Source organism: Meles meles, chromosome 4, assembly GCF_922984935.1.
Source record: "Meles meles chromosome 4, mMelMel3.1 paternal haplotype, whole genome shotgun sequence".
In the NCBI taxonomy this organism is placed as follows: domain Eukaryota; kingdom Metazoa; phylum Chordata; class Mammalia; order Carnivora; family Mustelidae; genus Meles; species Meles meles.
In genome coordinates this window covers 146,030,705-146,051,487 of record NC_060069.1, presented here as the reverse complement: position 1 = coordinate 146,051,487, position 20,783 = coordinate 146,030,705, and the positions used below count along the sequence as shown (strand labels likewise).

At 38.2% G+C, this 20,783-nt stretch overlaps 1 protein-coding gene across 2 annotated transcripts; it reads left to right on the top strand.

The window, feature by feature from the left end:
- The first annotated feature begins 243 nt into the window (after positions 1-243).
- Positions 244-19,026, top strand: MRPL39 (mitochondrial ribosomal protein L39). 2 transcript variants are annotated; one of them, XM_046003356.1, is made up of 10 exons: positions 244-359; positions 1,097-1,303; positions 3,352-3,491; positions 5,458-5,557; positions 6,557-6,624; positions 9,010-9,122; positions 10,549-10,614; positions 11,523-11,676; positions 15,585-15,632; positions 18,928-19,026. In XM_046003356.1, exons 1-10 carry the CDS (start codon positions 296-298, stop codon positions 18,973-18,975), a joined length of 1,008 nt encoding a protein of 335 aa, XP_045859312.1. In that variant the 5' UTR covers positions 244-295; the 3' UTR covers positions 18,976-19,026. The 2 variants fall into 2 exon arrangements, with proteins under 2 accessions (XP_045859312.1, XP_045859313.1); XM_046003357.1 differs by lacking the exon at positions 244-359 and adding an exon at positions 417-688.
- The last annotated feature ends 1,757 nt before the right edge of the window (positions 19,027-20,783 follow it).

Here is a 20,783-nt window from a genome sequence, read left to right as displayed (position 1 = left end):
AAGAGGGAGGATGTTTCCCGACAGAGCCCTGGGGGTTGGCGGACATGTCAACTCCACTAGGGGGCGCGGACATGGGGTACGCGCCCCTGGAACGTACCCCAGCTCTGGACGCTGCCCTCCTGGCACGGATCTTCAGCGAGGCGCAAACGCGCCCCCTAGTGGCGGCCCTCGGCCCGAGCGTGGGGGATCGGAACTAATCTGGTCTACGGAACGCAGGGTGCGTGCTTAGAGTTTCCGGGGAGGGGGTGCAGAAGAGGACCCGCGCGAGGCGATTCTTACCGCACAGGAGGAGGCAATGGCCGTGGCGATCCGGGGGCTGCGCCTCTGGCGGGCCGCCCCCCCTGGCGGGGCTGGCTGGAGTGAGTTTCAGCGTCCGTGGGGACGAAAAGCGAGGCTTGAGGGATTCGTCTGCGCAGATGGGGCCTGAGGCGGGTCCTGGGAGATCCCACGGGGTTGAGGGAAGAGGTGGAGCTTTAGGTCCCGGCTGTGGCGGCCGCCGCCGCCTCCCGGCCTGAGGGTCCAGACCTCGGGGCGCAGGGGGCGCGGGAGGAGCTCAGGGCGCGTCTGGGAAGGACCCCGCGTCCCGGCGCGAACATGGGCTCGTTTTCCCATTGGAGTACTCGTACTGGCTTTGTCACATCCGCTCTCGTTTAGGGTTTGGAAAATAAGCTCAGCATTTCCCGCTCTGGTATTGATCGTTTGGGCGAGCTTTCTTGTCCCCAGGGTCTTCCAAAGCGACAGCTTTGCTCACCTTCCCAGTGACTGGTCTGACTTGGACTCCACTTCCTGGTTACTCTTGGCCTCTTACTGTAAAGCAGAGTTTGGAGTAGGACGGAAAACCGGTGGGCGGTGCCGATCTGGTGGGGAAAGGGCTGAGCTGACGGGTGGGGGTCTGGGCGAGCTGCGGATTTCTTCGGTTGGCGTTTTAATCGTTAACACTGGAAAGCGGTTCAAGTTGACCTCTGAGCGCGTTTTGGCAAACGGCGGTTTAAAATTGCGTGGCCTCCCCTTCCAGGAGGAGGGTGGTGCGGGGTGCGGTATCCCCGGTGCGTTACGCATTCGTTCCCCGTTGACATCTCTTGTCACCTCCACCCAGGGTCGATCGCCGCATCGCCAGCGTCTCGCCTGTCGCCGACAGAAGTGATAGAAATGCAGAACGATCTCTTTAATAAAGAGAAGAACAGGCAGTTATCCTTAACTCCTCGCACCGAGAAGATCGAAGTTAGACACGTCGGGAAAACCGACCCTGGCACAATTTTTGTGATGAATAAAAACATTTCTACTCCTTACAATTGTGCTATGCGTAAGTAGCGAACCAGTATCCAGTTTTGACTGTGGTGCGTAAGCGGTGCGGAACAATTGGTTCCGAGGAGGCTCGGCTCGGTGGTTGCTCCCTGAACTTGGAGACGTTCTCCTTCATGGAGCATCTTACTCTCTGTTCGCTGTCTTTAGCTCTTTAGAGTCCCGTGGGTCTAGAAACGCCAGCCCTGTCATGCCCAGGTGGTCCCCGGACTCGCTTGAATCCGGCTGGGGTTGGGGTGCTGTTAACTGTTTCCGGCGCGAGGAGGCAGAGATGTTACTAGTGGGCTTGCCTTTTTTAGACAGCGCCCTGGGGTGATGGGAGCGGTCACATGGGGATCTCATCAAAGAAACTTGGGGTAGAGGGACTGCCCTGGCCTGGGATGACCAGCTTTTTTGGCTGCCTTTTCCTTTCTAGCTCTTTATGGCCTACTTTCAGTCTTACCTGCTTACCACTTGCCTCCTTGTGTGTTACGTTTTTGTTCGTTCATCCTGTGTTTTGACAGTCATGTGTCTACCTAGTAAATGTGTCAGTGGAAATATGCATGGGGTGGATGTGATGAGAGTCAAATTATGTGTTGTGTTCATATTTTAAAGGACATAACTGTGCCCTCTGTGTGATTCAGTGTGCACAGGAAGGGTATAGGTTCTCTTTCTAGATTATTTGTGATCAAAATGCTTTTATTTTAAATTTTTAAAGATTTCACTTATTAACAGAGACACAGCGAGAGAGGGAACACGAACAGGGGGAGTGGGAGAGGGAGAAGCAGGCTTCCTGCTGAGCAGGGCATCCAATGCCCAGGGAGCCCGATGCGGGGCTTTATCCTAGGATCCTGGGATCATGACCTGAGCCGGAGGCAGGCACTTAACGATTGAGCCACCCAGGCGCCCCCATCAAAATACTTTTAAAGTACCTTTGATAGAACTGGTAATATTGAAATTTAGAACGCTTTCAAAATAGATCTGTACAGCAGCATGCTTGCTCATATGTGTGACTAGCTGCATTGTTTAAACTTTTGGAAAGCTCCGTAATGATTTCATTTAAGTAATAAACAATTTTAGTTAAAAGCTTAAGCTAGCGTACTACTCTGGGTCTTCCTTTGCTTGGGCACTTGAATTAGTACTTATGATCATTGTTTACTTGTTTTGTGAACATTTCCTGGACCTTTGCTGTGTGATAGGCATTAGGATTACAGAGGAGGTTAAGACAAAGTACAGGTCCTTAAGGAGCTTTATACGTTTCACTCGTAGAGATGAAGCCTGTGAGCACCCTCAGCACGACTCCTGCACTGATGCTTGCTTGTCATTCATACCTTCTAACATCACCCACTACACTTTTGAGTACTTACTATGCTGCAGGCATGGTGCTAGGTTCTGCATATACGAATGAGTGAACAAAACCAGACCTGATCCCCTCTTTATGGAACTTAGACCCTGTACCAGGAGCTTGACCCCTTCTGTGAGTAGCTGTGTACTTGAAAAACATTTAACCAGGGTTGGAGTTGCACTTGCCTTCTGGTCAAAGAACAGGCCAGAGATGATTGGCTTATATGTGAATTCATACTGATAATTAAAAACTGTTACTGGTATTTAACTTGAACAGGCCATGTTAGGGAAGTAAGAGGTGGTTTGGAAGCAAGACCCAAAACCCATTTAGACTAGATTTACTCTGGATATATATTTAGATATTTTCTCTTTTAAGTTATGTGGGCACATAACCAAATATATCCATGATGCTGCTCTCTTAATATTTAAGTGTAGCTCTTGGAAAATTGTTTTACTACTTAATAATTGACAGATTAATTTGAAATTAGACTTAGCCTTAATGATTTTTGTAAATAGTTTGGGCAGTTTTGTAAGTAAGAATATACTGGATGTGTTGAGTATTATTTTTTTTATTAGTTACAGATGTAAGTTGTAAGACATTTTTTCCCCTGAAGGAAGTCATTGCAGAATTTTGCTTTTCTGTTGCTTTATTTCTTAATGGAGCACTTAAACATGTAACTTTGGGTTTTGTTAGATTTAGACCTTCAATCTGTTTTAAATCCCTAGATTTAAGTGAGTGGTACTGCAGGAAGTCCATTCTGGCTCTTGTGGACGGACAGCCTTGGGACATGTATAAACCTTTGACCAAATCCTGTGAAATTGAATTTCTTACTTTCAAAGATCGTGATCCAGGAGAAGTGAATAAGGTATTTCTGCCTCTGTGTTCTTTTTTCCCCCCTAGTTTTCTTCTTCTTCGTCTTTAATTAAAATACATTTGCTATAGACCATTAAATGTGCAAATGTGGCCAAGGTCAAATGTAATGTACTGGATAACCAATGTTTTGCTTGTTAGATTGGGCATTTCCACAGTTCAAAATCCTTGAACTTGACATCCTTTCTTTGTATTTTGGTGTGAGAAAAACTATTTAACATGTCTTTACATTCATATCTTTGCTGCACTGACATTTATTGATCACTCTCTATATTTCTTTCCCAATACTGCTTGAATTCAATCTTTGATCATTGTTGGATTATTTCAGTAACTTTTTAACTTTGCCTCTTGCCCCCATTTTAAATTCTGAAGTCTTCCTGAGTAACCATGTAAGAGTTTCATTAAGTGACAGGACTAAGGATTTTTCCTACCTGGTAACTTTCACGAATGATGTGAAAGTTATTCCCCTTCCTTTCCAAGCCCTGTGCGTGATCTAATGCCAGCCTGGCTTTCGAGCTTACTTTCATGGCAGCTTTCCACTTCCTCTTTGCTCTGGTCATACTAAGGGACTTGGTCACTAATGGTTTAGCCTCCTGGCTTTTGCTGATGTTCTTCTTTAACTCTGGGTATTTTCTTTCCTCCCTGTTAAAATCCTATTTCTCTTTTATAGTTCAATTAAAATGCTACCTGCTCTTTGGGATGTTGTCAGTTTCTTCTTGTCAGAACGAATCCCTCTCTTCTTTAGGGCTTCACAGCACTTGGCTAAATGACTCTAGATATAATATTTTAATATTGCCTTGCAATATGAACCATTGAATGTGTTGGATTCTGAAGCCAGGGATTATGTCGCCTGTTGGACCTAGTTCTTGACTTACATACAGTAGGTATTCAATAAGTATATGTTGAAATGAAACACTTAGGAAAATGATAGACATGATAATGATAGCTCACATCACGTATTAATTATGTATCAGGCACTATCTTAGTTAATTTATAGGTATTAACTCATTTAGTCTTCATAAAAAATCCCATAAAAATGAGTACTATAATTCCCGCTTTCCACATAAGTAAACTGAAGCAAAGAGAGGTTCAGTAGCTTGACCAAGCTTACCAGTTTAGGAGATTGTGGCGCTTGGATTTTAATCTAGGTGTTCTGACTCCGGAGTTCAACAGACATTAAAAACATTTAAGTAGGATAGATGAGGTGCATTTTGCTACTTGGCTTCAAAGCCTGGTTTTGTTTTTTTAATGTATGGTATGTGGTTTTGTAGAATAAATCCTGGAGCAGTTTCTGCCGCACATAACCAAGTGAGCCCATTTTTTTAGTCCTCAGGCAGGAAGTGCTTATGAAGGTCAGTTGCCCAGTTATAGTGGTGCCAATGTGGGACTTGTGTTTCTGTTTATGACTCTGATCAGGTCATTGCATGGATACCCACATTAAGCGTATCCATGGGTCAAATGTGCTGGTAAAATGAAAGCCCAGTTAATAGGTTGCTTTGCTGTAAATACAAATAACTTGAGTGATGTGCCGTGTGATGTTAGGTAGAGCGTAGGAGTCATAAATTTTTAAAAGTTGAGTTTTTCCTCTCTATTATATATGGTATAAACAGGTTTATATTAATACTTTTTTTTTTTTACTTTAGCACAAGTTTGTTACCAAGTTACTTTTATCTTGGATTAAACATAAAGTTGCTAACAAATAGTAAAACTATGTATTGTTTGGTAACATAGTGCATGGTATCTGACACAGAAACATTGCTAACAGCACAAGTTGGTGCTTTATTCTTTTGTGCCTGTTGCTTGGGAGAGGTAATGTCATGGCCTGATGTTCCCTGTTTGCTATATGCTGAGGATGGACAGAGAAAGAGCTCCTAAGTCAAAAGTTAACCTAAATTTTAATATTGTAGAAATGTTAGTGAATCTTAGTATGTATTATGTTTGTGTGTATTTTATTTTTCTAGGCTTATTGGCGTTCCTGTGCCATGATGATGGGCTGTGTGATAGAGAGGGCATTCAAAGATGAATATGTGGTCAGTTTGGTCAGAGCTCCAGAAGTTCCTGGTAATGTGCACACACACATGCATATTTTTGTAATCCTTCTGTGGTTTGATACCTATTTTTGATATTTTATAGAGATGCTTTCTTTTTTTTTTTAGCTTATGTCTAATTTTATGTAATATATACTACTATCATACATATATTCCATTTATAATGGGTAACAAAACGTCTTATTTAATTAATGGAGTTCAGTTATTACATAATGGAATTCAAGGAGAATGTTTCTTTTGAATATGAATTTCATGTACTTATATTGTCTCGGTGTTTGTTTCCTACCTTTAAGCATGTATTTCTAAATCAAATGTGTGGAGGAAGAGGAAATGATATAAATAAAATTCTGGAGAAAGCTATGTTTAGGTGGTACTATTTCACCAGAAACATCTATTACTCTGGAGAGGAACCATTTTGGGAAGAATGAAGAGTTCACACTCTTTGTAATTTTGGCGAAACTAGGATTTTGCATCAGTATGTGCAATAGGATCACATTTGTAATTAAAAAAAAAAATAAAAGTATATATACCAAAAATATTTTAAAAACTCAATGAATGACTCTAAGAAGAGCAAACAACAAAAATAGGGACGTTTAGAACACAAAAAATTCAAAATTTTATGTCCATTTAGTCACTCACCTATATATTAAATATCTTATTCTTTTGGAATTTTTTTTGGTCTTTTTTTTAAAATTATTTCTTATTTTTTTTCTTTTTGGAATTTTTATGTCTAGTAACTATTTGAAATCTCTGTAGTGATACTATTCTGGAAGAAAACATGAATGTTTAAAAACATACTAGTGATTTTGGGTTAACAAAAGGTGAATTAGTTTTTTGGGTGGGGTAAAGTTGGTGGAACTCTGGCAAGAGCTGGGATAATGGTTACAGTTTTATAATTTGTAGAGTTCAGAGAGATTGTTGGCCCTTCATTTTATGGTCTACATATTCATTTGTTCCCAATAAGTCACTCTAACAGATTTGACTTTGCCTTTCATTTTGGTTGGATTTACAGTAATCTGTGGAGCCTTCTGCTATGATGTTGTTCTGGATAAGAGACTTGATGAGTGGATGCCAACAAAAGTAAGGATAGTGTTTGGAATATTAATTTTAGAATCTGTGCCTTCTGTTGTTAGAATGAATTCTAAATTGTTGAATGTTGAGAATATTTAATTTAAAAGACCCTACTTACCTCCCTCCCTACCTGTGTTACTGGCTTTTTTAGTGAATTTAAGATAGAGGCAGATGACTGGGGGTATTCACAATGTGGTCAGTTGTGTGGAAGCTTTGTGTCCTACTTGAAGTACTTTCTTCCTGGTACTGTTCATTTTGTTTCTTAAGATAGTGGTTTTCAAGATGCCCAGAATATAAAATAGAGAAGGTTAACCATCTTGGTTGATGTAGTGGTGGGAAGCTTTGGAACCTTACTTTCTTGAATCACCTGAGCACAGTTTGAAAACCACTGCCCTAAACGATTTTAGCCTGTTGCATGCTGTGAGATCTCCCTATACACAAAGGTTATCCTGAAAGGAGGGGAGGGATAGAGGGTAGAGGATAGAGTGAATTAAGAATCAGACTTTGACAAAGCTAACTCAGATAGCAACAAACTAGACAATTGGTGAATGATCTGATTGTGTAATGAGTGTTGTCCTTATTGGTCTGGCAACTGGGTAGCACATGGCTAACGAAGATGATTTAGATCAGATGCCCTGTAAGGAGAGTATACTGATGACTTTAAATTGTCAAGCCTAAAAATTCAGTTATCACTGGGGAGAAGAGGCAAATACTTGATTCTTCCACTGAGCCACCCAGGCGCCCCAGCAAATACTTTTTTTTTTTTTTTAAAGATTTTTTTTATTTATTTATTTGACAGAGAGAGAGATCACAAGTAGGCAGAGAGGCAGGCAGAGAGAGTGAGAGGGAAGCAGGCTCCCTGCCGAGCAGAGAGCCCGATGCGGGACTCAATCCCAGGACCCTGAGATCATGACCTGAGCTGAAGGCAGCAGCTTAAACCACTGAGCCACCCAGGCGCCCGCAAATACTTGATTCTTAAGCAAAACTGTGTGTCCTACACATGGAAGTCTGGAGATCAGGAAAGGAAAGGTGATATACCATACCATTTTAGCAATGCTACTGTGTACATTTTTTTCACATTTCTGAAAAAAATATATCTTACAGTAGATAGCATCTTATAATTGGTAGTGTTTTTTCCTTAGTGGTATATTTTAGATTTAGTGAAATATTGTAGTTCCTTATTGCAAAATTTTGGAGTTTTTTATGTCTAGTAATTAGTAATTCTGGCTTTGGAAGTTATTTCTTGTATAATCCTGCTCAAATTGGTTAATACCAAGAAGGACAGCAGAGGGAAACAGGAAGGAACAAAGAGAAAGGGAGAGGGGGGAGAGGGAAGAGATGTAGAAAGAAAGGTGGGGGGGTGCAGGGGGGTGCAGGGAAGGGATTGGAACTCTTTCTTCATGATCTCTGAACTTGTGTCAGTATAATTTCTCTTTCAGTTATGCCCTCAAATTTAAGAAAGGATTCTCACTTGTTGGGGGGTTAAGTAAAAACTAATGAGATTAAGAGTTCTCATTATGTATGAAACTTGCTGCCTTCTTTTCCTTTTTTTAAATGTAAAACTTTAAATAAAAAAGAAATGTATTAATTACTGGCACCATGGGGTTGGGTGGATCACTTAGAAAAAGTGTTGGAGAGTTACATTCAAGTAACAGTTGTATAAAATCATGAATGTGGATTTGTTATAAATTGTCCCTTTAAGAATGGAGAAGAGTCATTTCATGCAAAAAAATCTAATAGGAAGTTTATGGAAAGAATTTTATTATAAAAATTACTTGCGTAACAGTGCTTGGTCTTTTCTGTATTAGTAATGATTTATAATATAAAAACTCAATTACAGCTTTTATTAAAAGTGCCATAAATATTGTTAATGTGTATTAATCAATCATTTTAATTGCATAAAAGTGACTTTTTATTCAACATGAATTTTTATATTAAATGTATGCCATATTTTGGGCAGGGCTAATGATGACATATTTCCTGGTAAAATGTTCTGAATGACAAACAGTAATTTCCCTGTTCATTTAAAAAAGCTTAGTTTTACTTAAAACATAAGCACATTTTTATATCTTTTTATTAGCATTTTTAATTGTGTCATGTTTTAATAAACTGTAAGGGTTGTATAATTTGAATGAAATGTTTATTAAGATTTCTTTGTAGGATTATCTTTAATAATTAGTATAGGCTAATATCTTAATTACAAGTAAATTACAAGTTTCATAGTTAAATTTATGGTCTGAATACTTAATTGTTATAAATTAATAACTCCTAACAAACTTGCTTTTGCTTTTTCTTTTAGTTGGATTTATAATATTTAGCATACAGTTTTATCTGCCTTATGGAGCAATGCTTTTAAGTCACTTGTTACAAAAAGTTAATACTTTCATTTTGAAGGAGAACCTACGTTCCTTCACGAAAGATGCTCACACTTTAATTTATAAAGATCTTCCATTTGAAGTTCTGGAAGTGGAAGCAAAAGTGGCATTAGAAATATTTCAGCACAACAAGTAAGTGTTGGCTCCCTTGGAAGTGAGATTCGACCTCCTGAAGTTATATGTAATGAAGAAAATTTAGCTCTTAAGAATCTCTATATCTGATGTGTATGGGACACTTATTTTTAGCTCTCAGATCTCTTTTTCTGTACCAGCCTATTTACTTTGATTCATCTCATTACTTATTTCACAGAGAAAAGACCTCCCCACACTTTGATAATTCTGCTTGTCTTACCTCTGTTTCTTTGACCAGAGGTACTTCATAGCAGCATTGCAGTGCATTTCCCCTTTTTCCTTTCATCATGAAGTGATCGCGGCATGGAACTGTATCATTTTGTTCATTTGGCAGCCTTTCCTTCTCATCCTCCTACTCTTTAAATGACAGGGATGAGATAGAGAATGCCAGTGCTCTGGAGGGAGCTAACATCAGAATAAACATTCACACAGTCAGGTATTAGTCTTCTGCACCAGAATTATTCATCTGGTGGATTTTCTTTGCTAACATTTTAAATCCTCCTTGGGTCCTCAGTCCCCTTTTGCACTCAGAAAACTTATACTTTACCTTCTTCTACTAATTGTAACAACATAAACTGTATTTTAATATTAATCTAATTGAAATTAGAACCAATTAGGGAAATTTTCATTGCAAAAAATAACATAGATTCTAGATTCTTAAGACAAAATATACCTCTGCAAATCATTCAAGGTTATGGGTTGGAATTATAGGTAAATTTAGGTATTTATAAAATGAGATGTAAGTTTGCATAGGGATGGTTTATAATATTTTGCATATCCTGGAACCAGTGTACTAAGAAAGCAGTAGGAACATACTAGTTTAACTGAACTAGACTGCAGGTAGTTCTTTAGACCCAAAGCATCATGGATTCTATAAGAAAATTCCTTGTATTATTAGAACATATCAAGACACTTCAAAACTCAGGAGTAAGAATGTTTGGCAGGAAAAGAAGGAGTAAATTTTTGCTCTGTTTGAGAATTGCAGAGTGTAAGGTACTTGTGAAACAGTCTAATAGATGTTCAGGAGGGTCTTAGATATGTAGTTCAGGGCTCATAAGAGGGATGTGGATTAAAAGCTGAACTGTGGACAGAGGAAAACAGAGGTGGGATTAAAGCTGTGCATGTTAAGGAGCTAGCCCAGGGAGGATGCTTAGTGGAAAGGGGCTATAGGACAGGTCCACTGGAGAGTGGAGAAGGGGCAGAGTGGCCAGAGAGTTAAAATAATAAGCAGTAACGAGTGTCGTGGAAGCCAGAGGAAAAGAGCACTGGAGAGATGGAGTTTGGTGGAGTTGTGAGGCTGTGGCCAGTCTGAAGGACGTGAGGCGTGGCTCAAAAACTGTGGCTAAAGAGGAAGAGAAAGGGAGGGGTCCTTTAAAAATTTTGTATATTTAGAAGTAAAATTTTTTTTTTCTTTGCCGCTTTTTAGGTACAAAATGGATTTCATAGAAGAGAAGGCATCTCAGAACCCTGAGAGAGTAGTTAAGCTGCACAGGTAAGTAAAAATAAATTGGCTGTCATGCTAATTTATAGGAAGATGTAGCTTTATTGTTGTTATCCAGTGTGGTGTATGACTGCAAAAGATGAATTTGTACTCCAATTTGTTATTCTCATTATCTTATTTTCTCTTGCTTTGTTCATTGTTTTTGTAGGGTGGTAACTGGATGATTTAAATTATCTTCAGGAGCAGTTCTGGTTTCTGTTCCTTGTTCTATTGTTTGTTATTTTTATTTCAGCATTTCAAGAGTTGAAAACCATTGTTTAAAAATGTGATTTTCTAAAGTTAATTTTGAAGTTGGGCAAAAAATTCATTGCTATGAATTGAACATAATTCATGTGTATTCACAAATGTCAATACTGACTAATTACTACTTATGTTACATGTAAGTAAGTAAAATAGGAAGGTGCTTTCTGATACAGGGATGAGGGAGGTAAGACAATGCATAATGTGTACGCAGAAGTGACTTGGTGACCTTTATCTTTTTTTCTCAGCCTCATGTTTTCTTGACTCAGAGTTAATTTTTTTCTACAAAGCTGCTCTTCGGACAATCTGTTATATACATTGAGTTCCTAACTCTATTACAATGAGTTGTTACAAGGTTGTAGATGATCAGTTTTAGAAATTGGATTCACTTGATAGTATGATGCGTTCAGTGGTCTTAAAAATCTCTATAAAATTTTATCAGTGCTAATGAAGGACAGAGTTCACTTGACTTTAATTTTCATAGTTTTAGCGGCTTCACTTGAGATTATTGTGTCAGGAGCAGTAGAGACTGAATTGACCCACATGAAATGTTCTTGACTTGGGGATATTGTCCCAAAGAGAATAAATGGATTTTTTCCAAACTACTGTAACTGGTTTCATTTTGAGGTTTAATGTGTTTGTTTTTGAAATCAAATCAGGTTTGGTGACTTCATTGATGTGAGTGAGGGTCCTCTTATCCCAAGAACAAGTATTTGTTTCCAGTATGAAGTGTCGGCAGTTCATAATCTTCAAGCCACCCCATTGAGTCTTGTACGAAGATTCCAGGGTCTGTCTTTACCTGTACACTTAAGAGTAAGTAAAGCTTAAAGTTTCAGATCATCCACTTTGGGGGTGGGTGTGATTCTGGTCTTGATTTTATACCAATTTGAAGGACACACATTTTAATTTTCATTAAGTTGTATGACACTAATACTTTGTAAATTCAGGTTTTTGATAAAAACAATTTTCCCTGTAATGTAAACTGATCATTCACAAAAGAAATGCTAGTTGAAAAAGTTGAATCAAACTGGGATAGTAATTTTAATTTTTCGAGTTAGTATAGGGAAGGAGGGTGCACTGAAGATTACTGGAGTGCATATTGGTAGGGCCTTCTGGAATGTCTTTTGGGTTTAGGTTTGGCAGACTTTTCTCCTTAATTTTCCTAATCTTTTATGACCCAGAGTCTGTTATTTTCCATATTGTTCCCACTCCTTGTTAATGCTTTTTTTTAAAATTCAGCTTTGGATTTTGAGATAATTCAAAATCTGTGTAGATTCACTTGTAGTTATAAGAAATAATACAGAGATTCCAAGTACCCTTTACCTAGTTTTCCCAAGGATAACATCTTGCAAAACTATAGTACAGTTTCACAGCCAGAGTATGGACATTGACATAATGAGGATATAGTACAGTTTCTTTACAAGGCTCTCTCCTGTTGGCCCTTTATAGGGATACCCACTCTTCTCTGCCCCACCTCCACCTCCTCACTTCTGGCCACTATTAGTCTGCTCTCTCCTACAAATTTTCATTTCAGGAATATCATGAATGGAATAATACATTATGTAATTTTTGGGGATTGGCTTTTTTCTCTCAGCATAATTCTCTAAGGATTCATCGAGGTTGTTGTGTAGTTGGTTCTTTTTTATTGCTGTATAGTATTCTGTGGTATAGACCTACTGTGTATTGTTTAACCATTCACCTGTTAAAGGATACTTGGTTTTTGTTTTTTTTTTAATAGTGTTTTTGGCTATTATGGATAAAGCTGCTATGAACATTTGTGTATAGGTTTTTGTGAATATGTGTTTTCGTTTCTCTGGGATAAATGCCCATGAGTGCAATTGCTGGGTCATATGGTAGGCATATACTTAGTTTTTTTGTTTTTTTTTTTTAAAGATTCTATTTATTTATTTGACAGACAGAGATCACAAGTAGGCAGAGGTAGAGAGAGAGAGGAGGAAGAAGGCTCCCTGCTGAGCAGAGAGCCCGATGCAGGGCTCGATCCCAGGACCCTGGGATCATGACCTGAGCCGAAGGCAGAGGCTTTAACCCACTGAGCCACCCAGGCGCCCTAATACTTAGTTTTTAAGAAACTATCAAACTGATTTCCAGAGTGACTGTACCATTTTACCATTCCTGTCAACAATGTGCGAGTAATCAGTTTTTTGATCATTGCCAGCATTGTTTTTTAGCCATTATGATAGTAGGCTCGTAGTGATTTCATACTGTAGCTTTAATTGGCATTTTCCTGTTGGCTAATTTTGTTGAACATCTTTTCATGTGTTTATTTGCCATCTGTATATCTTTTTTGGTGAAAAGTCTGTTTATGTTTTTTGTTTATGTTCTAATTAGGTTTTTTTCTTTTTACTGCTGTTGAATTCTGAGAGTTTTTTTCCTAGTATATTCTGACTACTAGTCTTTCATTATGTATATATAACAAGTTTGCATATATTTTCCGTCAGTAGTTATGTCTTTTCATCCTTCTAACAGAAGATTAGAAGTTGGGCAGATCAGAAGTTTTTAGTTTTGATGAAGTTTACAGTTTCTCTGTTTATGGATCATGTTTATGGATCATGTTCTGTTTATGGATCTGTTATGGATAATCATCGTGTTAATTCAAAGAATTCTTTACCTGGACCTGGAGCCCAATGATTTTCTTCCTTTTTTCCCTGTAAAAGTTTTATAGTTTTATATTTAATTCCATGTTCCATTTTGTGCTAAATTTTATATAATGTCTGAGATTTAGGTTGCAGTCATTTTTCTTGCCTATGCATGTCAAATTGCTCCAGCATCATTTGTTAAAAAGGCTCTCTTTCCTCCATTAAATTGCTTTTGCACCTTGTTGAAATCATTTGGGCATATCCCTATGGTTCTATTTCTGGGTTCTCTATTCTGTACCATTGATTTGTGTGTCTCTCCTTCTACCAATATCATGGTCTTGATTACTGTAGCAGTAAACAGTTCTTGAAATCAGGTAGAATAATTCATCCTGTGTTGTTATTATTTTAGGTTCTTTGCCTTTTCATTTAATTTTAGGATAATCTTTCTATATTGACAAGTCTTACTGCGACTTTGATAGGAACTGTATTTAACCTGTATATCAATTTGGGGAGAATTGATGTCTTTACTAAATTGTATCTTCTGGTCTGTGAACATAGTATATCTTTCATTTAAATCCTTCATCTCATTCATCAACATTTTGTACTTTTTAGCATTTGTCCTTGACAAATTCGATTTTTCTTCACGTACCTGTTTCCTTTGCTAGCTTTCTGTATCTCAGTAAATGACACCATCTACTTAGCTGTGAGGTAATCCTAGATTCTCCAGTTCCCTCCCATCTATGCTCTATCCCATTCATTAGCAAGGCCTTTAAATTCTTAACACTGAAACATGCCCTGAGTCCCTCCGTCGCATAGTATCACATCTGCTAACTACCACCTTTTCCAACCCGTCTTACTCTTCACCCCTTCCTTGCTTTCACTGTGGCCCCTGAAGCACATTCCTTACTTAGTATCCAGAATGACCTTTTTCATATACAAATCAGATCATGTAATCCCTTTGCCCTATACATTCCAGGGGCTTCTTATAAAAATCCCAACCCTGGGGGCACCTGGGTGGCTCAGAGGGTTAAGCATCTGCCTTCCGCTCAGGTCATGAACTCCAGGTCCTGGGATTGAGCCCTGCATCAGGCTTCCAGCTCAGCAGGGAGTCTGCTTCTCCCTTTTCCTCTCCCTCTTTCCCTGCTTGTGTTCTCTCCTTCTCTGTCTGAAATGAATAAAATCTTAAAAAAAAAAAAAAAAAAATCCTAGCCCTGTACATTGTCTCACAAAGCCCTACATTATCTGGCCCTTGCCTGCCTATCTGACCTGTCATACCACTTTCTCCATCATCTACTGTCTTCCAGCCACACCGGAGGGTCTGCACCCACTGTCCATTCTACTGGAGTCAGGTGTGGTTTTCCCTTTAAATATACAGTGCTGCTCTTTTCTCCAGAAGGGCTTACATGTACATACATGTTACATAATTTTATCTTTTATCATAGATTTTACCAGGTCATTCAGTGTGACATAGTCACTGGCCCACCCATATCCCTCAGTATCACCTTTAAATGACTTAGTAAAATTGATGCAGTCCTTAATGCATTTTATACAGTTTTCATCTGTGCATTCTGAGAATCCCCAACTGTATACAATTTTTAAGAATTAAGTAATTGGTTCTATAATTGTATTGTCTCCATTAGTTTTTATTTGTTCTGTTCTTTAAGGTAATTTGCTAAATCCTCTAAAACTGCCATTTCAGTGTGAAGGTGTCACCATCGGTCAACACTGGTCACCATCAGTTCTTGATGAACCTCTCCTTGTGATTGCTAGTGATTTGAAGAATGACCTCTAGTTTGTTGAAAATGGGTATTTAGGGAAAGAACTGCAGCCCATGGGAAAATGAGGCAGAGTTTTGCTTCCCATTAGAAGGAATGCTGTTTGTGATGGTGATGATTAGGAAGGATAAAAGAGGACAAGTGGCATTTTCAGTGTTATGTCTGTTTTTCTTACATGCCAAACATAGCAGCTTTCCCCTCCTGGAATCTACTTTTGTAACTGCTTATGTTCGTTAGTACCGCCTGACTTGTTATATATTTGTTTTATTTAAAACCTACTTAAGACTCATTTCCTTTTATTTTAACTTTATTGCTTTATTTAATTCATAGTGAATCTTTTCTTTTCAAGGCACATTTTACGATATGGAATAAGCTGTTGGAAAGATCTCGGAAAATGGTAAGTGTTTTTGACGGCTAATGAGTACTGTTCCATGAAGAAATTTTTTTTTTTTTTTTTTTTTTTTTTTTTTTTTTAAGATTTTATTTATTTATTTGACAGAGAGAGAGATCACAAGTAGGCAGAGAGGCAGGCAGAGAGAGAGGAGGAAGCAGGCTCCCTGCGGGGCAGAGAGCCTGACGCGGGGCTCGATCCCAGGACCCTGAGATCATGACCTGAGCCGAAGGCAGCGGCTTAATCCACTGAGCCACCCAGGCGCCCCCCATGAAGAAATTTTTACTGGAATCAAGCAACAACACAACAACAAATAAAAAAGAGAAGAAAAGAAAACAAAAGAAAAAAGTAATTAGTTGTCTCAATAGCTAAAGCAGTGTTATAGTTGGTGACCCCAGTAGTATCTTGGCAAGAGAATAGTTGTAATTTGGCATTTCTCCTGTTTTATTTGTTAATATCATGGAGATGATACTGTAGAACTTGAAGAAGAATAAGAATGCTGCTCTATAGTAGTAATAGTTCTTAGTGGGTCCAGTGGTGCTAATTAGGTCTTTGATAATTTTTTTGTAAACTTAATGAGCATTGGAAGATTAAGGTTTGTCAGATATATTTTGAAACTGCCTTGACTATTGGTTGACATATTAAATGTGCAAATGTCCTGAAGAAAGTATTTGAGTACTTGTGTTTTGTAGTTCATTCTGTGTCAGGCCTTTAAACTGACACAGTAGGGATGATTGCGATTTCACCAGTAGGAGTGATTGTATTTCTTGACCTATTCTATCCCTATTTACTCTTTCATAGGCTAAGTGCTCATCCTTTACGTACATCATTGAATAGCCGTTCCATGTAATCTGGCCTCATGAACCCTTCCTAGTTACCCTAATTTTCCACTCTAGTCAAACTTGCAAGCATGTATCAAACTTTTTCTTTTTTCTTCTTCTTTTTTTTTTTTTAGTTTGCAGTCTTATATCATTTTATTTTTTCCCAGCTTTACTGAGATACAATTGACATATATATAGCATTGTGTAAGTTTAAGATGTACATTGTAATGGTTCGCTATATGGAGTATTGCACACTAGTTACCCCAATAAGGTTAGCATTGCCATCACTCACAGTTACGTATTCTGTGTGTGTGTGGTAAGAACTTTTAAAATCTACTCTCAGTAACTTTCAAATATATGATATTAGCATTGTTAACTCAGACTTATTTTCAAGTTTGTTTGTTCATGGCACTTTTTCTGTCTGGACTCTGTCCTTTTCTCCTCCTTTCTGTGAATGAATACATCCTACTCATTCTTCAGTACCTCATCCAAGTCTTACTGTCTTCATGAACCATTTGCAAAGTGACCTCCGAGCAAATGTCCATTCTTACAATTTCCACTTGATTATATATCTTTTCATATGGTTTTTCAGTTGTTTTTGCTAGTACATTTACATTCAGTCTGTTAACCCGTTCAGGGTTTATTATATATGTGTCATGGCAAATTTTGAGCCCAACCTTTGGTGCATGGGTTACCTGGTAAGTATTGATTATTTTTTATGATGATGTACAAACCTAGTCTCTATTAATGAATTTACAGATAGAATTGATTGTTGAGGCACTTAGTCATAATGTTCTTGTGTAAAGAGTACATGTAATTTCCTCATGAAAAGAAAGTACTTTTGAATGGATAGAATAGTTTTGTTTCTTTGGTCACAATGATTATTTTATTATTTATTTTTAATTTATATATACATATATATTATTCAGGTGTAATTAACACACAGTGTTATATTAGTTTCGGGTGTACAATACAACAGTTCATCAATTCTGTACATTACTCAGTGCTCATCACAATAAGTGTGCTCTTAATCCCCTTTACCATAATCATTATTTTAGGTTAGGAAACTAGAGGAGAAATGAGTTTATGATAAATGTAGAAAAATAGTAGGGGTAGTAACCTAGAGTATGTAATAGGAATCAGGGAATAGCTGTTTTTGCAACATTTATTCTGGTTCAGTTTTCTTCTGTCCATTTTGTTTAAAGGGAGTAGGTTAAACATATGGTACATTGATTCAATTAGCATAGACATGTCGAATGTGTGTTACGTGCCAGGAGCTGTAGGTAACGAAATGAACAAAACCTACTTACTGGCCTCAGGGAGGCTACTTTAATGGAAACTAGACTTGCAAGCTGACAGTTGGGTGTACAAGTGGAATTCTGGCATACAGCAGAGGACCCAGACTAAGCTGGAGGATTGGTTAAGGAGGGTTCCCGGGGCTTGGTGTTGCTTCAGTTGGCTTAGAGGATGACTGAAAGTGGGCCTGGCAGATAATTTGCTTGGGGATGGGTTGGTGGTTATCTCAGAGGAGATAATGCCTAGAGAGATGGGGGGAATGGAGAGAATGATGAATATAAGATGGATCTGAATGTACAGTCTTCTGTAGGGTGGGTGATGAATCCAGCAAAGTCTGTTGGAAATAGCATATGAAGAGAGGCTCGTCTTCCATGCTAAAGAATTTGCATTCCCCTCCTGGAAGTGATTGGGGGTCACTGGGGAATCTGAAAAAGGAAGTAACCTATGGGTCAGCTATTCGTGTTTAAAAGCTTACTCTGGGGCAGTATGGAAGAAAGCTGTGACTTAAACTAGCAGTCCTGTTAGAGGGATAGAAGGTGGTGAGATCCTGAAGTTCAGGTGTGGCAGTGAGAGTCACTCGGGTAGAATTCGTAGGACTGTTGGTTGAATACGCACGTAAGAGAACAGTGGATTCTCGAATGGCAGGTGTGGGCAGCTGGCTAGAGACCTTCACAGAGATAAATAACGCTGGAGGTGGGGTGAGTGTCGGGGTGATGAGTAAGTTTAGCTGTTTGATGTGTTTGAGTGACACAGAATAGAAATGTGGATGTACAGATACCTGTTTCTACTAAACCTGTAATATACCGTATTTAAAATAGAATTATACCTCCCAAGAAAATCTGTTGATTTAAAATACTGTGTTACAGCATTGCTGGTATTTTTCTTACGTGAATGATTTCATTTTGTAATTGAAAAATAAAATGACAGACTGGAGAAGCCTAGCTATATGCTTCAGATTATATTTTTAATGAAATTGTTGTACTTTACATGATAATTTATATTGGGAACCTGGCCTTGTGCATTTTCTTCTTTTTCTGCTTAACTTTCTATAATAATTACTAATGAAGGAGAAAGACCAAGGGTTATTATAGGAAAACGACTGTGGAATGATTTTAAATGGTGGGGGAAGGGTAAAACTAAAAGTGGTTATTTATTAGAAAAGTAAAGTATTCATGTATTTACAGGTAACTGAAGATCAAACTAAACCTACAGAGGAAAGTGCATCGACCTAATAACTTCCTAAAATTTAAATATGTATAATAAAATAAAAGTTTTATTTGAAATATTTGTGTGTGCTTGTAAAGATTAACTATGGGGACACCAAGGTGGCTCGGTTGGGTGTCCCACTCTTGGTTTTGGCTCAGGTCATGATCTTGGGGTCATGGGATCGAGCCCTGTGTCAGGCTCAGTGCTCAGCATATGGGCACCATGCTCAGGGTGAAGTCTGCTTGGGATTCTTTCTCTCACTCTGGCTCTGCCCCTCCCCCTCCTTGAGTACTCCCCCTAAAATAAAGAAATAAATCTTAAAAAAAAAAGTTAACTATCTTTTTTTCTCCCTAAAACTATACTGATGTTTATTTTCCATCTATAATTATTATTTACTTCTTATTTTCCTTAAAGGTTAAAACAACTTATGCTGTTCACAGTAAAAATTTTGTGCAGAAACAACCCTGTCCTCTCTGACTCCCCAGATAGAACACTTTGACGTTTTCTCTGTTCAGTCCTTTTTCTACATGTATAAACATATATGTATAAATACAAATGGGATCTTTTAAAAACAAAAGATCATACTAGTTTCCATTTTTGCCATTTTAAACAATGGCACAATAAATATTCTTGTACAAAAGTGCAAGTGTTTTGTGGATAGGTTAACTGAGAATTTACTAATTAACTGAATATTCACTATATACTGGCATGATGCTAAGCCTTTCACATGGAATCTCTTATTTAATCCTCACAATGTGTTGAGAAAGTGTTTCTGTTTTGTAAATGAGGAAACAGACCATAGAACTGGCCAGTAGCAAAGCTGGAATTTGGATCCAGGTAACTTCACTCATCCTCTGCACTGCCTCACATATAAATACTTTGTAGGAATAGATTTCTGTTAGAGTTACTGGCAGATGCTTCCAGATCTTAGCCTCCCAAAGGTTTTGCCAAATGGCAGTCCCAATAACAGAGTTCCTGCTTTCCTGTGACTGGGCAAGTCTTGACTGTCAATCTGTTAAAGCTGTTTTGCCAAAAAATTTCTTCCTGGGTGTAGTGCACAGGTTTCTTCTGAAGAGTTTCTTTCTTTCCTGGGTGGGATCTACTTCTTCCTAGAGACTGTATCTTCCTTTTGCTTTATTAACTTTTTCATTGTGTTGGAGTCCATAGTAAGTTACATCTTGAGAAAAAAGCATCTAAGAGTTTAGCTCTTGCATGTCTAAAGTACCTTTGTTTTAAAAACTTAAATTTGATCAGCTCTTTGGGTGGTAGAGAATTGTAGATTGAAAAATAATTTTCTGTCAAGACTTTGAAAGCAACTCAAGTATCTTTTGGCAATGTTGCTAATGAAAATCTGATACTCATCTGATTTTGTTCCTTTTTATATAAGCTATTCTCTGGAACCCTGCCTTCCTCCATACCATTCACCCTGCCATGCACCCACATGCATACACACCCTGGATACTTTTAGGATCTTAATGTTCTTGGTGTTATAAAGTAAATTTTATGTCCGTATCTAGGTTTTTAATTATTTTTTTTGACATCTCGTGAGCTCTAGGAAATTTTTATTTTTAAATATTTTTCTTTTCTGTTTCTCTAATACCTTTTATTAGATTTTGGATCTTCTATATTGGTCTTCTGTATTTCCCCTCCCCCCTCTTTTGTTTTCATTTATATCCTAATCTTTTTAATTGAACTTCTTATACTACTGACAGTTATGATGGGGGTTTTCTCAATGCTAGAATGAAGAGCTCTTCAGTCTTGGTCATACATTTCTTTACGGACTGCTCTCATTCTTCCCAGATAGTGCCCCCACTTATTTCATGAGATCCTTCCA

Bases quoted from the DNA above. Each gene is read 5' to 3' on its own strand.
- MRPL39 (XM_046003356.1), top strand. From the start codon at position 296: ATGGCCGTGGCGATCCGGGGGCTGCGCCTCTGGCGGGCCGCCCCCCCT. The intron at 360-1,096 runs GTGAGTTTCAGC...ACCTCCACCCAG, and splicing joins CCCTGGCGGGGCTGGCTGGA to GGTCGATCGCCGCATCGCCA. The intron at 3,492-5,457 runs GTATTTCTGCCT...TTATTTTTCTAG, and splicing joins ATCCAGGAGAAGTGAATAAG to GCTTATTGGCGTTCCTGTGC.